Genomic DNA, 24,001 nt, shown 5'->3' on the forward strand with positions numbered 1-24,001 from the left:
CTATTACAGGTTTTAACGGTATACTTGTTCAATTTAGGTACCTCTATTTTTAGCGAAAAAATGTGAATTCATAAATAAAAAATCGAAAAAATTGAGAAGGCGTTTTTTGAGGTTCAAATCGGAAGCACATAAGTTCCATGCACTGACACGTATAAAAATTGCACTGATAATGGGATGAAAGCTGAACGTTTGCTGTAAACCTGTAATAGAACATTGTCAATTTTAAGCTCAATTATCTCGTCTTTCATGAGAGATATCAAAAATGTATCATCTGACGAAAAGTGAGTGATATTAAGATAAACAGTTTATCAGTTGACAACTTTTTTATATCTTGGACAAGAATCGAGATAAATTGGCTCAAATAAGAAAGCTGGGATGTAAACACAAAATCTCCTTGTTCTGCTCTTACATAATTCATAACGCCTCCAGAAACTCTAAAAAACTAAAATTATACTTGACTACATTTTTTCCACAAAACGTCAGACACTTCATGTCAGGGATTATTTACTACAACATCGTATCTTATGTCCGTGCCTGGCCACTTTTCTCCATTTGCGATGTTTTTAGTTTCTATTTTCTGAATTTAGCGAAAGTTCTTCAAGGCTTTCTGATTCAGATTATCAATTTAAGGTTGAAAATCACTATTTTTCTACACCGTTCAGTCCATAGGCCCCTTTCGCTACTTGTCAGAATATCTTTAGCGTGATCTGTTTTTTTATCCTATACCCTCTCAGTATCCTCTCACTCTCTCTCCAATATCTGTTGCGCAATAATTTTCTGCGTAGTTCGTTGGGGCAAAAGGTCATCAGTAGCACTATGTTGCGCAATAGAGAGCCCAGGTGTTGTCCAACTACGGTAAAAAAAGGGGCGGGGCGTAGGCTGAGCTGTGAGATTGTGCATGTAGTGTTGGAGCACAAAGAAACCGTATTAGATAGTTTGTCTTACTTTACTATCATATTAAAACTCTAATAAATCCAAAAAAACTTACACTTCAGAAAAATCAAAAAACAAATTTCGAGACCTCCATCCAGTAGGTGGTCATTGGCAAAGTTATCTGAAAATATTTTTTGTCTGAAATTTCAATTTTTTGCCTACTAAAGTAAGAAAGCGGCATGTAACCTTGGAGCACACAGAAACAGTAATGAATATTCTATCTTACTTCATTATCATTATCACTGTCGGCAATTTCCTTTGAGTCATTCTCTTCGTCTCTTTTCTTCTTATGTGTTCATAGTTTTATGCAAATAGCCGATACCTTATTACCCTCTTTTATCATTCTGATAACGACCACCAAGGGAAAGATTATGTTAATATTCCTGCTCCCTTAGCTTCATTTTTCTCTCCTTTTCTCTTGTTCTCTACAAAATATTGATTCTTCAGATTATCATGGACCCACGTCTAACTGCGTCATCTGGCTATGAATACCTAGTTAGGAATAGAAGCGAAAATCCCGCAGGTACTTAATTTTAACAAAATTGCTAGTTAACGCACTAATTACCCATTTCAGAATCCGAGAACGAGTGGAAAAATTTGATTATGGAGAATCAAAGACTAACACAAAGAGTTGCCTTTCTGGAGAAAATCGGGAAAAATCAAGAGAATTTTGACGGCTTCACAAAAGAGATTGATAGACTGAATGCTCTTGTGGTGGTGAGAGGTGAGGGTTTTAATTTAGTTTAAATTATAGTAAGACCTAAAACGTATCCTAAATCGGTAACTTTGACATAATGTACCGAAAATGCTATAACAGAAGCCCAATTAGTACATGAATTTTGAGCTGAATTATCTCGGTTCCTGTGACAGATATGGAAAAAATGTCAACTTACATAATGATTATCATAAAATCAGGTAGATTTTATCAATTTACAAATTTTTGATATCTCTCACAGAGAATGAGATATAAGAGTTCAAATTTGATGATTTGGGGCGGCTCAGCTAGTGGCGGCGCAGCACATCCAAGGGTTATTATCTCGGTTCCTATAAAAGATATCAAAAATGTGTTAACTGATAAAATGTAGCTGATAATATATGATATCTCCTATAGGGACCGGCATAATTGAGCTCAATGTTGTAGGCTTCTATTTACAGTTATTGGGTCAAGGTAAGGTCCCTTCTGTTAGAGGTATTACGGTATCCGTTCTCATATTTAAAAATTATGAATCAGAACAATTTTATTTTTTGCAGACGCCGAAATCCAAGAGCTCACGAAGAATTCTAATCCAAAAGTGGAAATGGAAGGTTTCGAAGCGAAAAAGAAAGAATGGGAGAATAAGTCGGCCAAAATGAAGGGACATATCAAATCTTTGGAAAAAAAATTGGAGGCGAGCAGTAAGTTTTTTTTGGATCCACTTTTTCGGATGTCGGATACCGTAGTCTTCACTTTTTTTTTAGATGATTTTCGCTTCAAAATCACTGAAGAGATGGAAGCACTACTAGAAGAAGATGTCAGTCCCAACCGTATGTTATCCCGTTTCGATTTAGAATTTTTAATCATTTGATTTCAGAGACGATGTGCCTCAAAATGGCCCGACAGACTTCTGAGTACCATAAGGAATTGTGGAAGAAAGTGAGATCCAATTTCGAGCACCTGAGAAATGCGAATCGCGGACTACAAATGAGTCTTGAGGAGCTGGGTTAGTTTTTTGAACTTTTTATTGATTAAAAAAACATTTTTTTGAAGAAGTGGAAAAAGAAAATATGGAATTCGAATTGGGAAGACGAGGTACCGCTATCAAGGAATTCAAAAAGAAAGAGAAGAGAGCAGGTCAGAGAATTCAGGAGTTGGAAAAATCAATTGAATTGAAAGGTTTGTGAAAAACCGAAAAATGATAAATGATCCGAAAATTTCAGAGCAAAATGAGGAAAAATTGAGATCCGAAAATGCTGAAATTTGTAAGAAGTTCTGGGACCAAACAGCTCAAGTGGACACACTGATCAAGATGCTTGGAGATAAAAGCAAGCTTTTGAAAAAATAAAAATTTTAAAACTTCTCCATATTTCAGCCGTTCGGATCATTGGAGATGGCATGGTTGTTCAAGAGCAACAACGATACATCCAAAGTCTTGGTAATTATAATTTTTTTTAACTTTGTTCAATATTTTGGTTTTTTAGAACAATCAAATGCAGAAGACATCAAACGAAGAGTTCAAGATTTGGCTGCCAAATTGAATAGAAACGGTGAGACTGTTGATTTTAGTTGCGTCCCAATTATCTATAAATTTCAGCAAACATCTGCAAGCAAAACTTCGAAAACCGACTGGATGCTCAAAATCAGCAAGTGCAAAAGATGGAGGAATCGGCGAAGTTGCTGATGCAGGAAGTGTTTTCCCTGCGATTCAACTACAAAGAATCGTTGGAAGTGGTTCAGAAGCTGAAAAGTAAAAATTCTGAATTGGAGAAGATGCTGTCATATGTCGTGGAGGAAGAGGAGAAGAACCACTATGCCAAGATGGCAAGATGGAGCGCAGTAGGGATCAGAAGTTTGAAGAGGAAGAGGGAGGAATAAGGATTCTTTTGGATCTTGCAACCGTTGTTGGTGCTCTTGCCATTTCTTGATAACAAAATATTCTTCCACTTTTTTTTCCAGTATTTTTGTATCTCCCTACCCTCTACCTTCATTTCTAAGTGCTCAATGTTTCCCCTTTTTCTTTTCATATCACTTCAAAGTTCCCTTATCACCATGATCATCATCTCCAGTGGTAACCCCTCCCCCGATCTCTTGTTTGGTTTCTCTCTCTCTCTATCAACCCAATTCATGAATTTCTCTTCTACTAAGGGTCCCTTATTACAGGTTTTCCGGCTTAATTTCTCAAGAAAAAATTATATTCCTTTAATTAAGTATATTAGACATTTCAAATTATAAAACTTTGCAATTATCAGTCAGTTAATTAATATATAAAACGAGCAAAATGCAATAGACGAAAATTTAGAAGAATCCAGAAGATTCCAGAAGAATCAATTCCTCAATTTTCGGACTTTTGCCGGTGGTGCTTCATCATCGGCAATTCTTTTCATCGCCTCCAATTCCTTGACCAACTCTGAATTTCTAGCTTCAAGTTCAGCGATTTTCTCACGGTCCTCCGAAGGAACTTGACTATTCTTGTACTTTTCCAAAGACTTGTTTCTGTCAGACTGCTCTTGAAGTTCTTCTGAAAATTTCAAATTTGGCGTCAATTCAAAATTTCAAAATTTCAAAAAAAAATTTGCTCACCTTTAACACTATTCAACCTCTCTTCCAATCTCTGAACAGCCGCATTTTTTTCGTTCAACTTCTTCTTTAATTCCAAATTTTCTTTTCTCGAAACTTGCAATAAATCCGATTGTCTTCTCAGTCCAGCATTCACATTTTTGATCTCGATTTTCAGTTTTTCAGAATCAGAACTTCCAGAAAATTTACTTTTCTTGCCACTTACACGAATTCTTTCGAGAAGCTTCTCTTCCAGATTCTCAATCACCGTTTGCTGACTCGAGAATTTTTCGTTTATTTCTTTTTCAACTGTTTGGAGTTGCAATTGAAGATGGTCTCGCTCTTCTACCAGATTCTGGATTACTGTGTCTTTTTCTTCTGAAAAATTAAGGTACACTTTGAGCTCAATTATCTCGATTCCTATGAGAGATATCAAAAAGCTATTAACTGATAAAATGTTGGTGATATTGTCAGCTACATTTCATTAGTTTTCAAAAGTTTGATATTTTCTAAAAAAGCCGAGATAATTGATCTCCAAGTGCATACATAGGGTGGGCTTCTGTTAGAGAAAATACTGTTAGACTATGTTAGACTATGAGCTCAATAATCTCGATTCTTGTAAGTGATATCAAAAATCTGTTAACTAATAAAATATTTATCATATCATCAGCTATATTTTATCAGTTAACACCTTTTTTGATATTTTTTAAAGGAACCGAGATATTGAGTTCCAAGTGCATGCATAGGCTACTATTCTATTAGAGCGAATACGGTAGTGGTGTTTTTGAAAAATTTGGCAATGAGCTGGATTATCTCGATTCCTATGAAAGTAATAAAAGAGTTGTTAACTGATAAAATATTTCACATATGATCAGCTATATTTTTAGTGATCCATTTTCTAATATCTATTATAGCAACCGTGATAACTGAGCTCAAAGTTTATGTAAAGTGTGGGCTTCTATTAGCACTTGGTTGGTCTCTAGTTGTGCACGTTGAGCTCAATTATCTTGGTTCCTAGGAGAGATATCACAAATCTGTCAACTGATAAAATATTTCCCATTTTATCAGCTACATTTTATCAACGAACACCTTTTTGATGTATTTTATAGGAACCGAGATAATTGAGCTCAAAGTTTCAGAAAAACTCACTGGAAGCATTTGCCTCTTCAAATAAGGCATTTCTGACGTTATCCAGATTCTGCTCACTAATTTCCTTTATTTCTTGAATTTCAGATTTCAGATCTTTGCAATTTTGGCATTCTTGATAAGTCACGTCTTCTGGAATTTCGAGAATTTCGGATTTTGGAAATTTCAGATTGTCCTGCACGTCTTCTTGAAGAACATCTGGATTTGGGGGATTTTGTGGGACAACTTCTTGCTCCTGGATTTCTGAATTCTGAACTGCGGTTTCTGGATTCTGAAGGATCTGGAATCCTGGATGACGTGGGACGAATCGTGTAATTTGAAGAGTTTCTGGATTTGAGAATCCAGAATTCTGCGGGACGAATTCTGAAGTCTGATGTCCTGGAAATCCGGGAAAGCTATTCATTGGAGGGAATGTTGGTGGTGGAGGGAATCCCTGGAATCCTTGGTCCATCGAAAATCCATGAATCGGAAGAAATGGTGGAAACGGCGGCCAATTGTATGGATAATCGTGGTACGGATAGTTGCTTGGCGGAGGTGGATAGTAGCTCATTTTTGGAGATTTCTGGAATTTTCGAAATTTCAGTTTTTGGAATATCGAGGAAGAAAAAAATTTTATTTTGGGAAAAAATATGTGATTCAAACTGTTTTTGTAAACAAAAATTGGAAAAATGCGGGTAAATTTTGAAAGAAGATCAATTGATCTAGTGTTTGATCTACAATAGATCTACAAAAAAATCGGGTGAAAGTTTATCAATTTTTAGTGAAAAATGTACGGTAGTTTTTGTCGAATAAAACTCAAAATTTCGGTATATACTAAACAAAAATAGAGCTTCAATTTTGTAGTTGACAACTTTTTTGTAAAAAAATGATCCTATCGAGATATTTCGCTTGAAACCAAGTAAGTGCCAAAACAGCCCTGAATTCAGAGTCATGCCACTTTCAAGCGGTATATCTCATTAGGATTAATTAATACAAAAAAGTTGTCAACTACAAAAATTTCAGACAATTGCAGACAGTGATTTCAGAAAATTCTGGGCTAATTTAAAGGCGTCAACAGCTTCTGGAGTTTCTAGCGCTTCTGGATTTTGGGACTTTTGAAGCTTCTCCAGTTGTTTATAGCTTTTTTGAGTTTTTTGAGCTTGAAAAAAAAATAATTTTAGGTACAAATTGGCTGAAAATAACTCGAGGGAAGTTAAAAAAAACCAAGTCTAGTAAACATTTATTTCAAAAAATCACTTTAATACAAATTTAATAAAAATCTTTCTACAAATTATAAAACTCTAACACAAACTAGTACATAATAAGTTATTATTATAAGTGAATTAATATATAAAACGGGGAGATAAATTTCAATTAGGCTACTATTCCTTAGCAATTTTAGTCGGTGTCTCCATCTCTGGCTCATCGGACATTCGTCTTTTCATCGGTGTTCTTTCTGCAAAATTCATTGCGCATTTTCAGATTAAAAAATAGTTGAAAAGTACCATTTTGAGCTCTCATCTGATCGCGGATCTTCTTGTTCTCCTGAATTCTTTTCAGTTTTTCGGAATCCTGATCGTACTCCATGACATAGTATCCCTGTTCTTTCATGTAGTTTTCAAGGCACTTATTTTTGCGGAGTTGTTCATTGAGGTGTTCTGAAAAGAAAATTGGGGTACTGTAAAGGCAAATTTGAGCCATTTCAATTATAAATAGGCAATTTGGGACGTCTAAAAAATACGATAGATTTCGTTGGATAAGAATGAAACTTTCAGAGTGCACAAAAGTCAATTTGAAATTTCTGAAAAAAAGAAGTCTAAAGTTTTCCAATCTGTCTGAAACTTACAGAGCTTACTAAACAAAAGTAGAGCTTAAAGGTGGGGGGACATGAAAAAAATAATGTTCTCGAAATTCCGTTCAAAGATGCCTCTCGAGGAGTTGAACTTGTGAGGGCGATGATTGAGGGTGCGGCGCCGCTACCGACTGAGCTACACGGGCAAAGAGAAAGCGGTCGCCCGATTGCATACATAAAGACGAGGACGACAGCTGTACGCAGAGTGACATTAAGCGTTGTACACCGTGACGGTAGAATGCATACTCTAGCTACAAAAAAACTACGAAAAATCTCCTGTCCCCCCACCTTTAAATTTTGTTGACAACTTTTTTTTACAAATTTATCCAAATAAGATATACCGCTTAAAATCAGCCAAAGGCTTCCAAAACAAAAAATGGTGTCTTGACAATTTCATGCGGTATATCTGATTTGGATGAATTTGTACCAAAAAGTTGTCAACTAAAAAATTAATGCTCTGTTTTCGTTTAGTACACCTACAAATTTTTAGCTTTATTCAAGAAAATCTACCGTATTTTTCATACACCTGAATTCGGTTAACTTTAAGTAAAACTATCTAAATTATCGAGTTTTTGGTCGTTGCTGTATTCCATAAAACGCGTCTTTTTAGCTCAATTATCTCAATTTCTGTGCAAGATATCAATATTCTGTCAACTGATAAAGCACTTCTAATATTATGATGAACATTTTTGGGCGTCTAAAGTTGGCAATTTCCAAGAAATTAAGGTGAATTTTATGCCTTTTTTAATGAGTACTGTATAGCTATGTAGCTAAAACCAAACCTTGGAGACTGTGCACCTTTTGCTCCAAACTCAAAATCCTCGAATCCTTCTCCTCAATTTTCTGCTTCAATGTCATTTTGTACCCATCCGCTTGGCTCAACATCGCCTCTTTTTTTCTCAATTCCCCTCTCAACTTGAAATTCTGACTTTGCAAAAATTGGTTTTTCTCGTTTCCAATAGATCGAACTTCTAGAATTTTCCTCTGGTGAGAGTCCACAATCATACGAGATTCGTCGAGGTGGTCCATGAGTTTCTTGATTTCCAGATCTTTTTCGTCTGGAATCAAAAAGTTTTAGATTCTGTAACTTTGAGCCAATTTATCTGGATTTCTGTCACAGATATGAAAAAGTTGTCAACTGATAAAATGTTTATCAGTTTATCACCAATATTTTATCAGATGAGACATTTTTGATATCTTGCAGAGGAGCCGAGATAATTGACCTTCCTTATGGTATCTTACTGGAAGTTCTCAACTCTTCAGAGTAGGCGATTCTGGAGTCGTTGAGATTCTGAGTGCAGCTGTGAACGGTGTCTTCGAATTGTCGAATTTTGAATTTTAGATCTGAAAAATGGAATTTTCAAAACTCGAAAATTAAATTGAACTACAAACCTTCGCATTGTGCACATGAGCTCTCCATCCCTGGAGCCATAAATGGAAGCGTCACTTCTGCTTCCACTGGGACAGTGTATTCTGGAATTGAGTGGACTTCTGGATTTTGGAAGCCTTCTGAATTTGGAAATTCAAATCCTTGAAATCCATTCTCCATGGAATAATCGGGAATCGGGGAAAATGAAGAAAATGGCTTCATTTCTGACTGAGCTGTCTTGTTTGGTGAGTAGCTCATTTCTGGAAATTTTCAGTTTTTTTTTCGGGAAAAAAACTGGAGAATAGTAGGCGAAAAAACTCAATTTGAAAACTTTTTTGAAAACAAAATTTTCGAAATTTTCCCTCCAAAAAATGGACCGAACATTTTGGGGCTCAAAATGGTAGATCAAAATTTTTGAAAATTTTTTTCTTATAAAACTTTGCTATCTACATTTATTCCAGTTATTTTCAGTCAAATTCTTTCTCTCTAAAAATTTTTTGAGTCAAAAAATACCTTGCAAATTTTGTTATCTAAAATTCCGTTTCAAAACACAATTTTGCTTTTCGCAATTTTTTTTCATCGAAAAATACGAATTCTCTTCTTAGTTTTCACTTAATTTTTGTGAATTTTCAAATTCCCAATTTCCAGAGTGTTTGCTTACAAGTTTCCTTATTTTCTGTTCAATATTATTATTATTATTCATTATTATTATTATTATTATTATTATTATTTTTAGCGTTTGCGCGTAAAATTCAGTGCAGAGGTACGCAATTGCTCTATTTGCCGCGACCTGTTTGAAAATTTCTCATTTTTTTAGGTGGTTTTTGAAGGATTTTCAGCCTAAAAATAAGGATTTACGTTAAAAATCAATCACTTTTCAGGCTACTTTGGGTCTATTTTTGACCTATTTTGGCGTATTCCAAACCCCCTACCAACCAGCATTTTCGACTCTCGTCTCCAAATTTGATTTATTGGTTTTATAGGCCAGAAGTGGGGTTTCTAGGCTAAAAATAGGGATTTTCAGGCCGAAAATTGGGGTTTTCTGGATCAAAATTAGAGGATTCTCGGCTAAAATCGAGGATTTTAGGCTGAAATTGGGATTTTCTAGGCGAAAATTCAGGTTTCTAGGCCAAAATTGGGGTTTTCTAGGCCAAAATTAAGGTTTTTTACACCAAAATTTGGGTTTTCTAGGTCAATATTGGGGTTTTCTAGGCCACATTTAAGGGTTTTCTAGGCCAAAATTCGGTATTTCTAGGTCAAAATTGAAGTTTTCTAGACCAAAATTGGGGTTTCAAGGTCAAATTTTCAGCGTTACACAGCCAGAAGGATCAGCGACTCGATAAGGCTTTTGAGGAGATCCAAAATCTGAGTAGAGCCAACGAACAACTTTGTAGGCGCCCTCTTTCTATCTTTCTGATCGAAAATTTGAAATTTTAGCCCGAAAACTGAGCAATGGAAGCGGAGAACATCTTCAGAAGCGAATAGATTCGTTAACGGTGGAGTTGAAGGAGCAGAAGAGCATGTTTGGTGAGTTGTGGTCATTTTTGAGCTTCGTAAGGCTGGAAAAAAGCTCAAAAAAATGCACAAAATTCCGGAAAATACCCCAAAAAATGCCGAAAAAGAATTCTAAAAAATACCCCGAAAATGCTCAAAGATGCCCAAAAAATGCTCATAAAAATGCACATAAAAGGATCAAAAATGTTCATAAAAATGCACAAAAACGCCTCAAAAATACCCCAAAAATTAATCAAAAATGCCCAAAATGCTCAAAAGCTTCCCAAAAAATGCCAAGAGATGCTCAAAAATGCTGTCCAAAAAGTCCTAAAATGCTCAAAAATGCTCAAAAAATGCTGAAAAATATCCCGAAATGTGCCCAAAAAATGCCCGAAAAGCTCAAAACGCTCACAGAAAAAAATACAATTTTCTGAAATTTTCAGACCAGGCCAAAGCTCGAAACTATGATTCGAATCGTCGTTTGATGGCAAGAATCGAGAAATTGAAGGCGAAAAATGGGCATCTGAATGATAGTGGTTAGTTTTTTAAAGTCCCACGACGACAACTACAGTAACCTGAAAACATTTTTTCCGGATTTTTTGGAAATAGCTGAAGATTCGAATTCCCCACAAAATTTGAATCCGAATAGTGAAAACTAGACGTTACTAGCGTTAATTTGACATTTTTCAGCGTTTCAGCGGATTACGGTAGCTTGAAAAGTACGCAAACACTGAATTCTCGCCAAAATTGATATTTCGCGCTTATCTCGCAAGTTTAGACCAATTAAGCTGTGGGACAATCGAATATGGCAATATGAAAACTACCCGGAATTTTGCAGTGTTTGCGGACTTTCGGAACTACAGTAATCCGACATTTTTGTAATTTTCTAAAATTTTCGGAAAATTCGAAATTTGAAAAAATGTCTGAAATCTGTAATAAAAGGGCCCCCTTCGAAATGTGTTTTGAAATCAGAAACTTTTCGTACTTTTTCAGTGGAAAGTATTCCGCGAACTTCACAATTTAATAGAAATTTGTTGAAACTCTATTTTTCGATGAAAATCTTGCTAAATTTTAGGGAAATTGGCAGATTTTCATGAGTTTTGAACGAAACTTCGTCGAACTTTTCGATGCAAAATTTCAGAAAAAGCTGGCCGGAAAAATAGAAGGGCCCCCCTCTAATTGAAGAGCCCCTGTAATAGAAGGGCCCTCCGGAGGTACCCTGGAATAATAGAAGGGCCGGCCCTTCTAATACAGGTTTTACGGTATGCTCCAAGTACAGGGTGATTGGGTATTGTCGGAATTATAAAACTGACACCTGCGTGTTTGCAGACTCAGTGCAAATCACGTTAATTTTTGTACTGAGTCTGCAAACACGGTGTGTCAGTTTTTTTAAAAATTCGACAGTATGTTCTACAGTGTTTGCGGACTTTTGGAACTACAGTAACCCGAATTTTTTTCAGACCAATCCAGTCAAAATCAAGAGGAAATTGCCCGATTTCAAGCCAAAATTCAAGGAGCAGCGAAAGAAATCGAACGTCTGAGATTGGCGAACGAAACGCTTTGTTAGTGGATTTTTTTGCTCTTCAAATCGGAAATTTCGTTTTTACAGCCAACAAAATGAGCAATGGAAGTGATGAACACCTTCAGAAACGAATAGACGCGCTTACGGTGGAGTTGAATGAGCAGAAGAGCAAATTTGGTGAGTCTAAGCCTAAAAAATTTGGAAAAATCTAGAAAGTTTACAAAAATCTCGGATTACTGTAGTTCCAAAAGTCCGCAAACACTGCAAAACGGGAATTTCGGGTAGTTTTCATTGCCAAATTCGATTTTCCCACAGCTAAATTGGTCTAAACAGGCGAGATAAGCGCGAAATATCAATTTTGGCGAAAATTCGGTGTTTGCGTACTTTTCAAGCTACAGTAATTTGTATTTTTTACCCCAAAATAGGTCGGAAAATCAATTTAAAAAATTTGGAAATTTTCAGCGAATCTTCACGAATCCAATCGTCGATTGATAGCGAAACTCGACGTGGCGAATGACAGAAACAAGGAGTTGGCTGGAAATGGGCTTCAGAATTCTGGTTAATTTTCAAATAGTTTTTTTTAGCTGAAAATGGAATTGGTGACGTTTCGAAACCAGCCAGTTCGAAACCGCGACACTGTGAAAACGGTCATTTCGAAATCATGTGACACTTCGAAACCGGTTATTTCGAAACCGGTTAGTTCGAAACCGCGACACTTCGAAACCGCGACACTTCGAACCAAGTCGTTTCGAAACCGGTCAATTCGAAACTATGTGACACTTCGAAACCAGTCATTTCGAAACCGCGACACATCGAAACCAGTCACTTCAAAACCAGTCAGTTTGAAACCGCGACACTTTGAAACCGGTAACTAAATAACTGGTTTCGAACCAAATAACTGGTTTCGAAGTGTCACGCAGTTTCGAAATGTCGCGGTTTCGAAGTGACGCGGAGCGTATATTTTGGCCGGAAAATGGAAAAAATATGAAGTTTCAGACCCGAAAATCGCTTTTGAAGTAAAAAATAGCCGAAAATCCCAATTTTACTATTTTCAGCACCTCCTAACGACTACATGCCAATTGCCAATCTGAAATTGGAAATTTCACAGCTTTCGGAGAATTTGAAGACTGAAAAGAGCAAAATTGGTTAGGAATTTATGTTTTCAGACTGAAAATTTCAGCTTTTTCAAATTTTCAGCATCCCGAGAAGCTGAAATTCAAAATCTGACGAAAATCAACGATAAGCTTGAAAAAGAGGCGAACAACCTTGTGGATGAAAATCGACGTCTTAAAAATGAAATACACGATCTGAAAGAGGAAATTGAGGATTCTCAATGCTCTACGTCTTCTGAAGCCACGTCTTCTGAGGTCTATGAGGAGAGATTGAGAAGCCAAGCGGAGATGATCAAAGATCTAGAGGAGCAGTTGAGACATTCCGAGGAGGGACCACCAGCCAAAATGCGGAAAATTTCGTCTGACGGCCTTCTGGAAGAGAATCAACGTCTTCAGAAGACTATCAAAAGCTTCATGGAGGTCCAAGCGTCTTCTGAGAAGAATTCTGAAAAGATTCAAAACCTGGAAAAGGAGATTTCACGTCTTCAGGCAGAAAATAAGAAGATTATCGACGAATCGGAAAGTGATAATCTACGTATGATGGATGAGAATTCTGATTTGTTGGATGAGATCGAATTTCATGTGAATCAAATTAGGCTGAAAGAGATGGTGTTTGAGGCTGAGAAAGCGAAAATTCTGAAAAAATTAGAAGCTGAGCAATCGGAAATTTCACGTCTTCAGGAGGAAAATCAACGTCTTCTGGAGGCTCTCAACTCTGAAAATTCCAAATTAGAAGCCGCTGAATCTGAAGCTGAGCATAGACGTCATCTGGCTGTGATTCAGAATCAGAAGGAAGAAATTTCACATCTTCTGGAGGCTCTCGAAACTGAGAATTCCTAATTTGAAGCTGAAAATGCGAAAATTCTGGACGAAAACCGGAAAGTTCTGGAAAATTGGAAAGCTGAGCAATCGGAAATTCTCATGAAAATTTCACGTCTTCAGGATGAGCATCAGAATCAAGAACTATCACATCTCAGAGATGAAAATCAACGTCAAGAAGACGTGATTCAGAATCAGCATCAAGAAATTTCACGTCTTCAAGATTTGAATCAGAATAGGAAGGAAGAAGTTTCACGTCTTCTGGAGGCCCTCGAAACTGAAAATACCAAATTTGAAGCTGAAAAAGCGGAGATTCTGAAGGAACTTTCACGTCTTCAGGAGGAGAATCAACGTCTAGAAGACTTAATTCAGAATCAACAGCAACGTCTTCAAGACACGATTCAGAATCAGGAGGAAGAAATTTCACGTCTCCAGGATGAAAATCAGAATCCAGAAGTTTCACGTCTTCAGGATGAAAATCAACGTCATCAAGACATGATTCTCAATCAACGTCAAGAAATTTCACGTCTTCTGGAGACTCTCAAGTCTGAAAATTCCACATTTGAAGCCGCCGAATCTGAAGCTCAACATGCACGTCAACTGGCAGTGATCCAGAATCAGAAGGAAAAAATTTCACGTCTTCTGGAGGCTGTCAACTCCAAAAAATCCAAATTTGAAGCTGAAAAATCGGAAATTCTGGCCACGAAAGCCGCTGAATTGGAAGCTCATCATGCACGTCATCTGGCAGTAGTTCAGAATCTTTTTCAAGAGAAAAGTCGTAATTTGGAGACGATCAGAAATCTTGAAGCACAAAAATCCGATATTCTGAGGGAGGCGTCGGAGAAAATCGCCGAATTAGATGTACGTCTTCAGACTGAGATTCAGAATCGCGATGAGAATTCGAAGCTTCAAAAGACATTGAAAAAGGATTCTGAGGATTCTGAATTTTCACGTCTTCAAGAGGAAAATGAAAGTCTTCGAGAGACGATTCAGAAGCAAAATTCTGAAATTTTGAAGAAAACGGAAACTGAGCATCTTATGGGAGAATTTCTGAACGCACAAGACGAAACATCACCTTCTAGAGCTTGTTAAGGAGCAGGACATTGCTCAGAAGACGTCAGAAGACGAGAGTCTTCAAGCAGAAAATCAACGTCTTCGCGCTGAAAATCAACGTCTTCGCGCTGAAAATCTGAGAATTCTCTCATCAAAAAACGCCGTAAACGACGAGCTTGAGACGAGACATTTGATATTGCTCAGTGAAAATGCTTCTCTTCTGGATTCGGTGAAAAATGAAGAGGAAAAAGCACGTCATCTGGAGGCTTCTGAGCACAACCATGATGATAAAATTCTGGAACGTCTTCCAGAAATTTCCGGTCGATCGTCGCCAGAAGCAGTTAGAGCAGCGATCACAAGAAGCATCAGTACCGGTAATTTGTTAATACAATTCAAGAATAATATTTTGTTCAGATCCAGCTAACGAGCAAGCGGAAAAATCGGAAAAAGTGGTGTTGATCGAGAAAATTGAAGCGCTGAACGTCGAAATTTTTCATGCGAAACTAGCCAGTTAGACTATTTTCCATTAATCTTCTGATTAAGTTAAAATGCACATTTTTTCCAGATTTCGAGCTCCGCCAAAAAGCAGATCAGACTTGCGGTGAAGTGAACAGGCTGATGTCAGAGTTGGAGATTCATAAATCGCTGATAGGTGAGCGATTTCCGGGAGAAACCTAATTCAGAAAGATTCCTATGACCGACGCTTCTATTTTTTGTTTTATGATCTCTAGGGAGGCTCTTTAATTATTTTTACTGGTATATTACGGGTTATTACTGGTATATTACGGGTTAATTTCCGGTAAATTTATTATTTTCCTCGAGGACTACACGAATGTTTTTTCTGCTGTTTCGCTAGTTTTTTTTTGACAGTTTTGCAACAATTCTGAAATGGTCAGTTCTAAAACGTCGCGGTTCTAAAGTGTCGCAGTTCTAATATGTCGCGGCTCTGAAACGTCGCGGTTCTAAAATGTCGTGGTTCTAAAACGTCGCGGTTCTAAAATGTCGCGGTTCTAAAACGTCGCAGTTCTGAAACGTCGCAGTTCTAATATGTCGCGGTTCTAATATGTCGCGGTTCTGAAACGTCGCAGTTCTGAAACGTCGCGGTTCTGAAACGTCGCAGTTCTGAAACGTCGCAGTTCGACAACGTCGTGGTTCTAAATCGTCGCGGTTACAAATTTTCAAAAAAAAAACAGAAAATTTTCCTAGAAATTACCGGTAATGTACCGGTATTTTACTCTAAGTTACCGGTAAGTTACTGAAACCGTAACGATAGCACACACCGGTTGTAATGTATCTTATGAGAGAGTAAGGCGCCTTCACGCTAAAACCCTCTTTCCGCCTTTCGCTCATTTCCGGGCTCACCTGCTAGACAACACCGGGAAGAAAGAACGGGAAGAGAAACAATTAAAAGATTAAAAGGGGGACCCCGTCAAGTGTAATTTCTCCGGAACGTATTTGTAGCATTGTCACAGGCAATTATTGCCTTTAGGTCAGTCCCAACTACGAGTGGTAAACACCCCCTGATATTTTTTGAAAACTTGAAAAAGACGTAAGGGGGGACCCTTATGTAATTACACCTACTGATATTTTTGAAAAATTGAGACAAAACACTAAAGGGGGGACCCTTATGAAAATTTTCACCCCCTGATATTTTTGGAAAAAATGCAAAAAGCTAAAATTCCCGGTTACGGTACATCTTCTCATTGAAGACCATCCAAATCGTCAACTTTGAGCTCCATTATCTCAATTTCTATGCAAGATATCAAAAATCTGTCAACTGTTAAAATGCTTATCATGATACCGCTAATATTTTATCAGTTGACAGATTTTTGATATCTTATATGGCCATCGAGATCATTGAGCTCAAAGTTGATGGTTTGAGTGGACTTCGGTTTGAGTGGACTACCGTAGTTCATGCTTTTCATTGCTGTGGAAACCCAATATATGAGGTGATTTACAAATTTGAAAAAAAACACCAAATTGCGAGCTGATTTATCAAAATTAAAAAATTCGACAAATTTTTCGTAATCTCAAAGAACCAAAATTCACAAAAATCGTTCATTTACAACCAGCGATTTGTCATACAAATCCGCCCTTTTCTAATTTGGTGCATTGCTTGTCCCTCCCGTTGTGTCTGTGTTGTTCTGGCTGTCGGTAAACGCGTAGACGCATACACTTTAAGAAGAGAACACATGTCTCATCCAGAATAGCGAACATTACACATTCGTTATAATTGAAAGTGTGGGACTTTTTTCCTGCCAGATGGTTCTTGCTAGATTCTGGTCCTTTTTTTGGGTTTTGAAGATTATCTTCAGCTAGGTTTTTGGGCGAAATACCTTAAAAACTTGAGCCCAATTATCTCGGTTTCTGTGTAAGATATGAAGAAGTTGTCAACTAATAAAATGTTTATCATATTATCAGCTACATTTCATCAGTTGGCAGATTTTTGATATCATTTCCAAGAAATGAGATATATGGGCTCAACGTGCAAGCATAGGTTCGCTTCTGTTAAAGCGCAAACGGTAAATTTTTGGGCGTCTAAAGTTAACAATTTTCAAGAAAAATTAGGTGAATTTCATGCCTTCTTTGATAAGTGCTGTATAGCTATGTCGCTAAAACCAAACCTTGGAGACTGTGCACCTTTTGCTCCAAACTCAAAATCCTCGAATCCTTCTCCTCAATTTTCTGCTTCAATGTCATTTTGTACCCATCCGCTTGGCTCAACATCGCCTCTTTTTTTCTCAATTCCCCTCTCAAGTTGAAATTCTGACTTTGCAAAAATTGGTTTTTCTCGTTTCCAATAGATCGAACTTCTAGAATTTTCCTATGGTGAGAGTCCACAATCATACGAGATTCGTCGAGGTGGTCCATGAGTTTCTTGATTTTCAGATCTTTTTTGTCTGGAAACAAAACGTTCTGAATACTGTAACTTTGAGCCAATTTATCTGGGTTTCTGGAAATGAGATATATGGGCTCAAAGTTGTTATAATGGATTTAAGCTATCCCCAAACTCAAAAATCGCATTTTTAATGTTTTATTTTGGCTCAAACTTGACAGTGTGTGGGCCCTTCTAATAGAATTCTTACCGCCGGATGAAACACGCAAATTCAAACACCCCATATTTTTCAGGATATACAGTAACCGAGAAAGATATCGTGGAAAAGACACTGAAAATCAAGGAGCTGGAAGGGCAAATTGCTCATCTTGAAGAATCTCGTTAGTTTCATTTATTAAAAATCAAATATTACACATTTTTAACTGGAAAATGCTTAAAATGGTTCATTTTAAGCTTCAAAATGATGCTAGAAAATGGCTTAATTTGAACATAAAAGGTTTGAAAACACCATTTTTCAGACATTAAATTGACCACGGAGCATCATGAGAGCTTAGCATTTGCCTGGGCACAAGTCAAGCACTTGGATGTGAAGTTGAAGACGGAAAAAGAGAAGTTCGATGAGATGGTGTCCCAAAAACTGGGATTGCTCGCTGAAAATGCGGGAAATGAGGCACATATTTGAGAGCTGAAAATGATGTTAGATCAGGCTGGTAAGCATTTGTGCTCTAGCGAAATTCTGACAGAAAATTTGAGATTGTGGGCGGAGCAAGAACTACCGTAATCAGAATTTTTTCCACGAAAAAGAATCATCAAAAATCGATGATCCCGAAAATTCAAACTTTTTGGGTTACTGTAGATTTTTTTTATTTTTCAGCCTATCACCGAGCTCAAGGCATGCACAGAATTCGGGAATTGGAGCGTTATTTGAATTACGGTGGACCTCCTCCTTACGGACATTAATTAAATGATCGCTCATCGCTATTTTTTGTCCTTCCCTTCCCTTGCCTTTGCCCTTTTGCACCCTGTCCCTTTAAATACATAAATGCACCTTTCAATGTAAGTTTTTTTTTCTCGAATTCATTCAAAAATTACTTGATTTCGAAATTTCTTTGTATTTTTTTCTCCCCACTGATTAACTGATTAAATTTCAGACAGAATTTCTGAAAATTCTGACTGAAATTCTGGAAATTTCAGCTCTGAATTTCATGATCTCAGTTAATGTTTTATAAAAATCTGTTTGTTTTTTGCAATTATCACATTATCATCTGAATATTCTATATTGTATTTTTTCTCATTTTAATTATGTGCACTTTCATTCGTATTGTATTGAAGATTTCTTTATTATGTACACCCCCCCCCCCCCACCGTATTCTTTAGTTTGCCTATTATCAGATATCATTATCATGAATATGCACATGAATGATTGAGAATGTAAGGATGAAAATGTGATGAGGAGAAGTTTTTGGGAAGGGAATTTGGTTTTGAAAAAGACTGATAAGGAAAATGAATTCTAAAAAACCAAGAGCTGAAAAATGTGAAAAATACTAGAATTTCAGATTCTGGAATGCTGAAGTTATAAAATTCTGAAACTCGCAAATTTAGAATTCGAAAAAAAAATGGAAATCCTGAAACTCCGAGATTCTGAAAGCTGAAATTCGAAAGGAATTTTTTTGACTTATTCTGAAAAACCAGCATCCTCTGAAATTTAAGAGATGCTGAAAATTGATTCTGAATTTGAATTCAGAAATTTAGAAACTCTGTAATTCTGAGATTCTGGAATTCCCAAACTCTAAAACCATGGAATTTTGAAATTCTGAGATTCTGAGGTTCTGAGATTCTGAGATTCTGAGATTCTGAGGTTCTGAGATTCTGATATTTTGATATTCTGAAATTCTGAGATTTGAGATTCTGAAATTAGAAAATTCGCAGATTCTGAAGTTTCAGAAATTACCGAAATTATCAGAATTTCTATCATTGTTCTGAATTTTTGTTTCGAGTTTCAGAATTGTAAAAAAGCTCAAGCTACAGTAATCTTTGACAACTACAAAAATAATCTATAGATTCCAGAACTTTCAAAATATTCTCAGTTGAGATTATTTTGAGTTTCACGAAGTCTAGATTTCTCAAATGTTGTATTATTCTCAATTTCCTGTGTAATTCTGAAATTCTGGGGGTTCTGAGGTCCTGATAGTGAGATTCCAAGATTTTGAAACTCAAAAATTCGAAAATTATGAAATTCTGACAATTGTGATATTCAAAAATACTGACAAGGGAACACCTCGCCAATTCAGATTTTGATGAAAATTTCAGGATAGGTAAAGGATAGCCTATCTAGACACCCCTGAAAATTTTAGAATACGCTCGCCAGTTTCAGCAGAGTTATATCAGTTTCAGTACCAAAAATCTCATTTTCAGTGCAAAAACTGGGCCAACAATTCGGGGGGTACAATGATTCGGGGGTACAAGGGGGTACAACTGATTTAGGAGTACAAAATTGGTGATTCGGGGATACAGAATTCGGGGGTACAATCTACCAATGATTCTGGGGTACAACTTATTTCAGGTAGGGGTACAACGTTTGTGATTCGTATTTAGGAATCTGAAAATTTCGGGACTTCAGAATCTGAGAATCTCAGAATCTCAGAATTTCAGAACTTCAAAATCTCAGAATCTCAGAACTTCGGAACTTCAAAATTTCAGAACTTCAGAATCTCAATATTTCTGAATTTTCAATAATTACGGCAGAAATTTTCTTCGTTGTCTTCAGAATTCTTAGAATTCCAGAATTCGGAATCTGAGAATTTCGGAACTTCAGAATCTGAGAATTTCCAGATTTAAGAATCTCAGAATTTCAGAACTTTGAAATCAAAGAATTTTAGAACTTCAGAATCTCAAAATTTCAGAACTTTGGAACTTCAGTATTTCGGTATCTGAGAATTTCGAATGACAGAAATTTTTCACTTCTCATTGTCACATTGTTCTTTTTGACAATGAGCTAAACTTGACAAGTTTTACAAACTCAGTTTTTTAATGCTTAATTTAAGTTCAAAACCCAGCCGATACTTTCCTCAATGCCAATTTTTCTCAATTCCTTGTTTTTTCAATTCTATTTCAATTCCCTTTGTTTCTCAATATTCCTTCGTCTTTTTCCCAATTTTTCTCAATTTTCCTCAATTTTCGCGGTAATTTAAAATTTTCTCTTTTTTAAACAATTTTCTATATCATTGATTGAAGGAAACAATCACAATTTAGCTATTTCCCACAAAATTCGAAAATCCCAAAAATTCGCCCAAAATGAGCTATTTTCTATCGAAAATTGTTCGAACAGGCGATAAAACTTTACAAAAGTTATAAAATTGATTTTTTTTTCGTTAAATTACCACGAAAATTTGAGCAAAAATGATGAAAAACGAAGGAAAACGGAGAAAATCCCAAAAATAAAATTTGCGAGCGATGACGTCATCGGTCCATGGCCGTGGCCGAGCTGCGGGGTTTTCTCTTCCATGGGAAAATTTCGCGAAATTGAGATCTTTTCGCAATTCCCATTTTTCTCAGTTTTCCTTCGTTTTTCATCATTTTTGCTCAAATTTTCGTGGTAATTTAACGAAAAAAAAAATTAATTTTATAATTTTTGTAATGTTTTATTGCCTGTTCGAACGATTTTCGAAAGAAAATAGCTCATTTTGGGCCAATTTTTGGGATTTTCGAATTTTGTGGGAAATATCTAAATTGTGATTGTTTCCTTCAATCATGATCTAGAAAATCATTTAAAAATGAGAAAAATTTAAATTACCGCAAAAATTGAGGAAAATTGAGAAAAATTGGGAAAAAGACGAAGGAATATTGAGAAACAAAAGGAAATGAAAAAGAATTAAGAAATAAAATTGAGAAAAATTGGAAGTGAGGAAAGTATCTACTGGCATTAAAATCCGTTTGTAAAAATTGTTAAAATCATTTCACAGTTCTCCATTGTCTTTCTTGAAATATTGAGATTCTGAAGTCCTGAAGTTTTGAAGTTCCGAAGTTCTGAGATTTTGAAGTTTTAGCATTCTCAGATTCTGAAGATCCGAAATTCTCAGATTCTCAGATTCTGAAGTTGCGGAATTTTAATATAGCGAATTCTGGAATTCCAAAGTTCTGAAATTCTAAGAATTCTGTAGTTCTGAAATTCTGAGATTTTGAAGTTCTGAAATTCTGAGATTTCGAAGTTCTGAAATTCGAAAATTCTCAGATTCTCAGACTCTAAAGTTCCGAAATTCTCAGATTCCGAATTCTGAGATTTTCAAGCTCTGAAATTCAGGAATTCAGAAACTTCGTCAAAAAATTATACCCCCGAATCACAAACGCTGTACCCCTACATGAAATAAGTTGTACCCCAGAATCATTGGTAGATTGTACCCTCGAATCGTTGTACCACCGAATTTTTGTACCCACGAATTTTGTACCCCCGAATCACCAATTTTGTACCCCTAAATCAGTTGTACCCCCTTGTACCCCCGAATCATTGTACCCCCGAATTTTTTGCCGGTTTCTAGCTCATTTGGACACGATGGTCTAACTTCAACATTTTGAGTATTCTAGGCCAACAACTTTTATGGCCTATCAATGGTCTGGCATTCACCTGATTGTTTCCTTGGCAACCGTGTTAAAATTGCTTTGAATTGCTAAGATCGATAAAACTTGAAAATCATGCCAGAAGGATCCAATAACGTCGCAAAGTCGGAAAAAGGAAAAAAAAGAAAAACCACTAGCGGGTGCGAACCCATAGCTTGTTTTTACTGGCGCAGACCTCATCCCCGACACCACGCCGCCGACATTCTCCACAGAACCGAAAGACGGTTAGATGTTAGGCGCTTTCTAATAACTTTTCATGAGGAATTCAGTGATGGAATGTGTGGTAAAAAATGCAAATCACCTGAATTCAGTGCTAAAATTTTCAACTGAATATCTCGGCTGAAACTGGCGAGCGGATTCTAAAATTTTCAGGGATTTCTAGATAGGCTATCCTTGACGTATCCTGAAAGTTTCATAAAGATCTGTATTGACGAGGTGTTGTGGTTCCCTTGTGAAGTTCTTTTGATAGACACCACTTTCCTCACGTTTTCAGAACAAAAACACGAAAAAAAAGAGATAGGCTTTCAGAAATCGGCGAATATCTGAAAAACTAGGAATTTTCAAAAAAAAAGTGAGTGAATTCAAAGTTTTCAATCTAGGTCTGTTTTACACCTTCCTATATTTTCAAAGTTATCGGAAACTTTATAGTCGAGCTCTAGACCCCTGAATGCCATCATCTTTAACTCTCCCAAAGAGGTATATAACACTTCGCTCATTACTCCCAAATTTCAATTCTCATTTCCCACACCAAGACTAGCATCCAACCAATTATCCTCATCATCTTTAATTCTCTCAATTTTCCCTACTCTCTTAATTTCGTCTTTCGGATCAGGAGCCTACCCATCCCTTATTAATTTGGCTCTTTCCTCCGGAGCCAGCAGCAGTAGCAACCTCTCATTTTCCTCACCTGCCTTCATCATAAACAAAACGACATAAGAAGAGTAAGAGTGGAGAAATATGCTTTTATTTGGGAGAAGAGGCGGGACTCTTCTTCCGAATGAAATCATTAGTTTTACTCTTATGGCTCATTTTGTTTTTCTTATTGTTGACTTTTCCTTTTTGCCTGATGTTTCTAACTCTCTTCAAGTCTCAAAATCTAAGTCTCTTCAATGCTGACATGACAACAGGAAAGAAAAAGAAAGGTGCAAACAATTTTTCACAGCTCTTGAGGAGTCTCTTGCTAGGAAAAACTAAGTGATCATGGCCTCAAAAACTTCGGTCTGAAACAATGAACGTTGGAACGAACATGAACATACCGTCAACACTCTGATAAAAGTACCCCCTCCTTAATCTTCAACTTTGAGCCAATTTATCTCAGTTTGTATAAATGATATATAAAAGTGGTCAACTGATATAATGTTGCTGATGTTATGAAAAACAATTTATCCGTTTACCACTTTTTCATATCTTTTACAGAAAATGAGATATATAAGCGGAAAGTTGACGGCTCGTTGAGTCACCTCAGTTTGCGCCACCGTAGCTCAGCTGGCAGCAGCATGGCACCTCCGACAATGGGTCGACAAATTCAATTCCTCCCTTTGAAGGCGCATGGGTCTACCAGCAATATCGTCTACTTGTATCGTTAAATTCCATACTTTAGAGATTCTAGATTTTTCGAAAATAATTATCTTTAGCATATTTTTTAAAGGTTTTAAACAATTTTCATGGTCTGATGTTATTTAAAAACAATAATGTCATCTGAGATTCTGAGATTCTGAAATTCCGAATGTTTAGAATTTCAGAATATCTGAAGTTCTCGAATTCTGAAGCTCTCGAATTCTGAAATTCTCGAATTCTGAAATTCTCGAATTCTGAAATTCTTGAATTCTGAAATTCTCGAATTCTGAAATTCTTGAATTCTGAAATTCTCGAATTCTGAAATTCTGAAGTTCTGAGATTCCGAGATTCTGAGATTCTGAAATTCTGAAATTCTGCGATTCTCCCACCGTCTTATTTCACTTTGTATACAGATTTATAATCTTTCTTTTTTTCAATACTTCAATTTTGATTTTCAGGCAA

At 36.5% G+C, this 24,001-nt stretch overlaps 4 protein-coding genes across 4 annotated transcripts; 3 read left to right on the top strand and 1 right to left on the bottom strand.

Annotated features, from left to right (window-relative positions):
• Nucleotides 1-1,386: 1,386 nt before the first annotated feature.
• Nucleotides 1,387-3,505, top strand: CBG21386 (the record flags this gene model as incomplete). Its single annotated transcript, XM_045242915.1, has 10 exons — nucleotides 1,387-1,456; nucleotides 1,508-1,657; nucleotides 2,185-2,328; nucleotides 2,392-2,457; nucleotides 2,505-2,633; nucleotides 2,681-2,806; nucleotides 2,851-2,955; nucleotides 3,003-3,065; nucleotides 3,112-3,177; nucleotides 3,225-3,505. 10 exons carry the CDS (start codon nucleotides 1,387-1,389, stop codon nucleotides 3,503-3,505), a joined length of 1,200 nt encoding a protein of 399 aa, XP_045097292.1.
• A 505-nt stretch (nucleotides 3,506-4,010) lies between these two features.
• CBG21387 lies at nucleotides 4,011-8,790 on the bottom strand (the record flags this gene model as incomplete). Its single annotated transcript, XM_002646918.1, has 6 exons — nucleotides 4,011-4,148; nucleotides 4,413-4,564; nucleotides 6,817-6,969; nucleotides 7,946-8,221; nucleotides 8,406-8,507; nucleotides 8,556-8,790. The coding sequence occupies 6 exons, from the start codon at nucleotides 8,788-8,790 to the stop codon at nucleotides 4,011-4,013; spliced, it is 1,056 nt and encodes a 351-aa protein (XP_002646964.1).
• A 1,609-nt stretch (nucleotides 8,791-10,399) lies between these two features.
• CBG21388 lies at nucleotides 10,400-18,296 on the top strand (the record flags this gene model as incomplete). Its single annotated transcript, XM_045242916.1, is given in 14 exon segments — nucleotides 10,400-10,562; nucleotides 11,487-11,588; nucleotides 11,636-11,725; nucleotides 12,011-12,081; nucleotides 12,133-12,211; nucleotides 12,604-12,693; nucleotides 12,746-13,423; nucleotides 13,508-14,562; nucleotides 14,573-14,906; nucleotides 14,947-15,042; nucleotides 15,098-15,184; nucleotides 17,662-17,748; nucleotides 17,887-18,026; nucleotides 18,243-18,296. 14 exon segments carry the CDS (start codon nucleotides 10,400-10,402, stop codon nucleotides 18,294-18,296), a joined length of 3,126 nt encoding a protein of 1,041 aa, XP_045097293.1.
• Nucleotides 18,297-18,816: 520 nt separating this feature from the next.
• On the top strand, nucleotides 18,817-20,104 carry CBG26192 (the record flags this gene model as incomplete). Its single annotated transcript, XM_045242917.1, has 2 exons — nucleotides 18,817-18,846; nucleotides 19,964-20,104. 2 exons carry the CDS (start codon nucleotides 18,817-18,819, stop codon nucleotides 20,102-20,104), a joined length of 171 nt encoding a protein of 56 aa, XP_045100425.1.
• Nucleotides 20,105-24,001: the final 3,897 nt, after the last annotated feature.

The sequence above is a fragment of the Caenorhabditis briggsae genome (assembly GCF_000004555.2).
Source record: "Caenorhabditis briggsae complete genome, chrII, whole genome shotgun sequence".
Classification (NCBI taxonomy): domain Eukaryota; kingdom Metazoa; phylum Nematoda; class Chromadorea; order Rhabditida; family Rhabditidae; genus Caenorhabditis; species Caenorhabditis briggsae.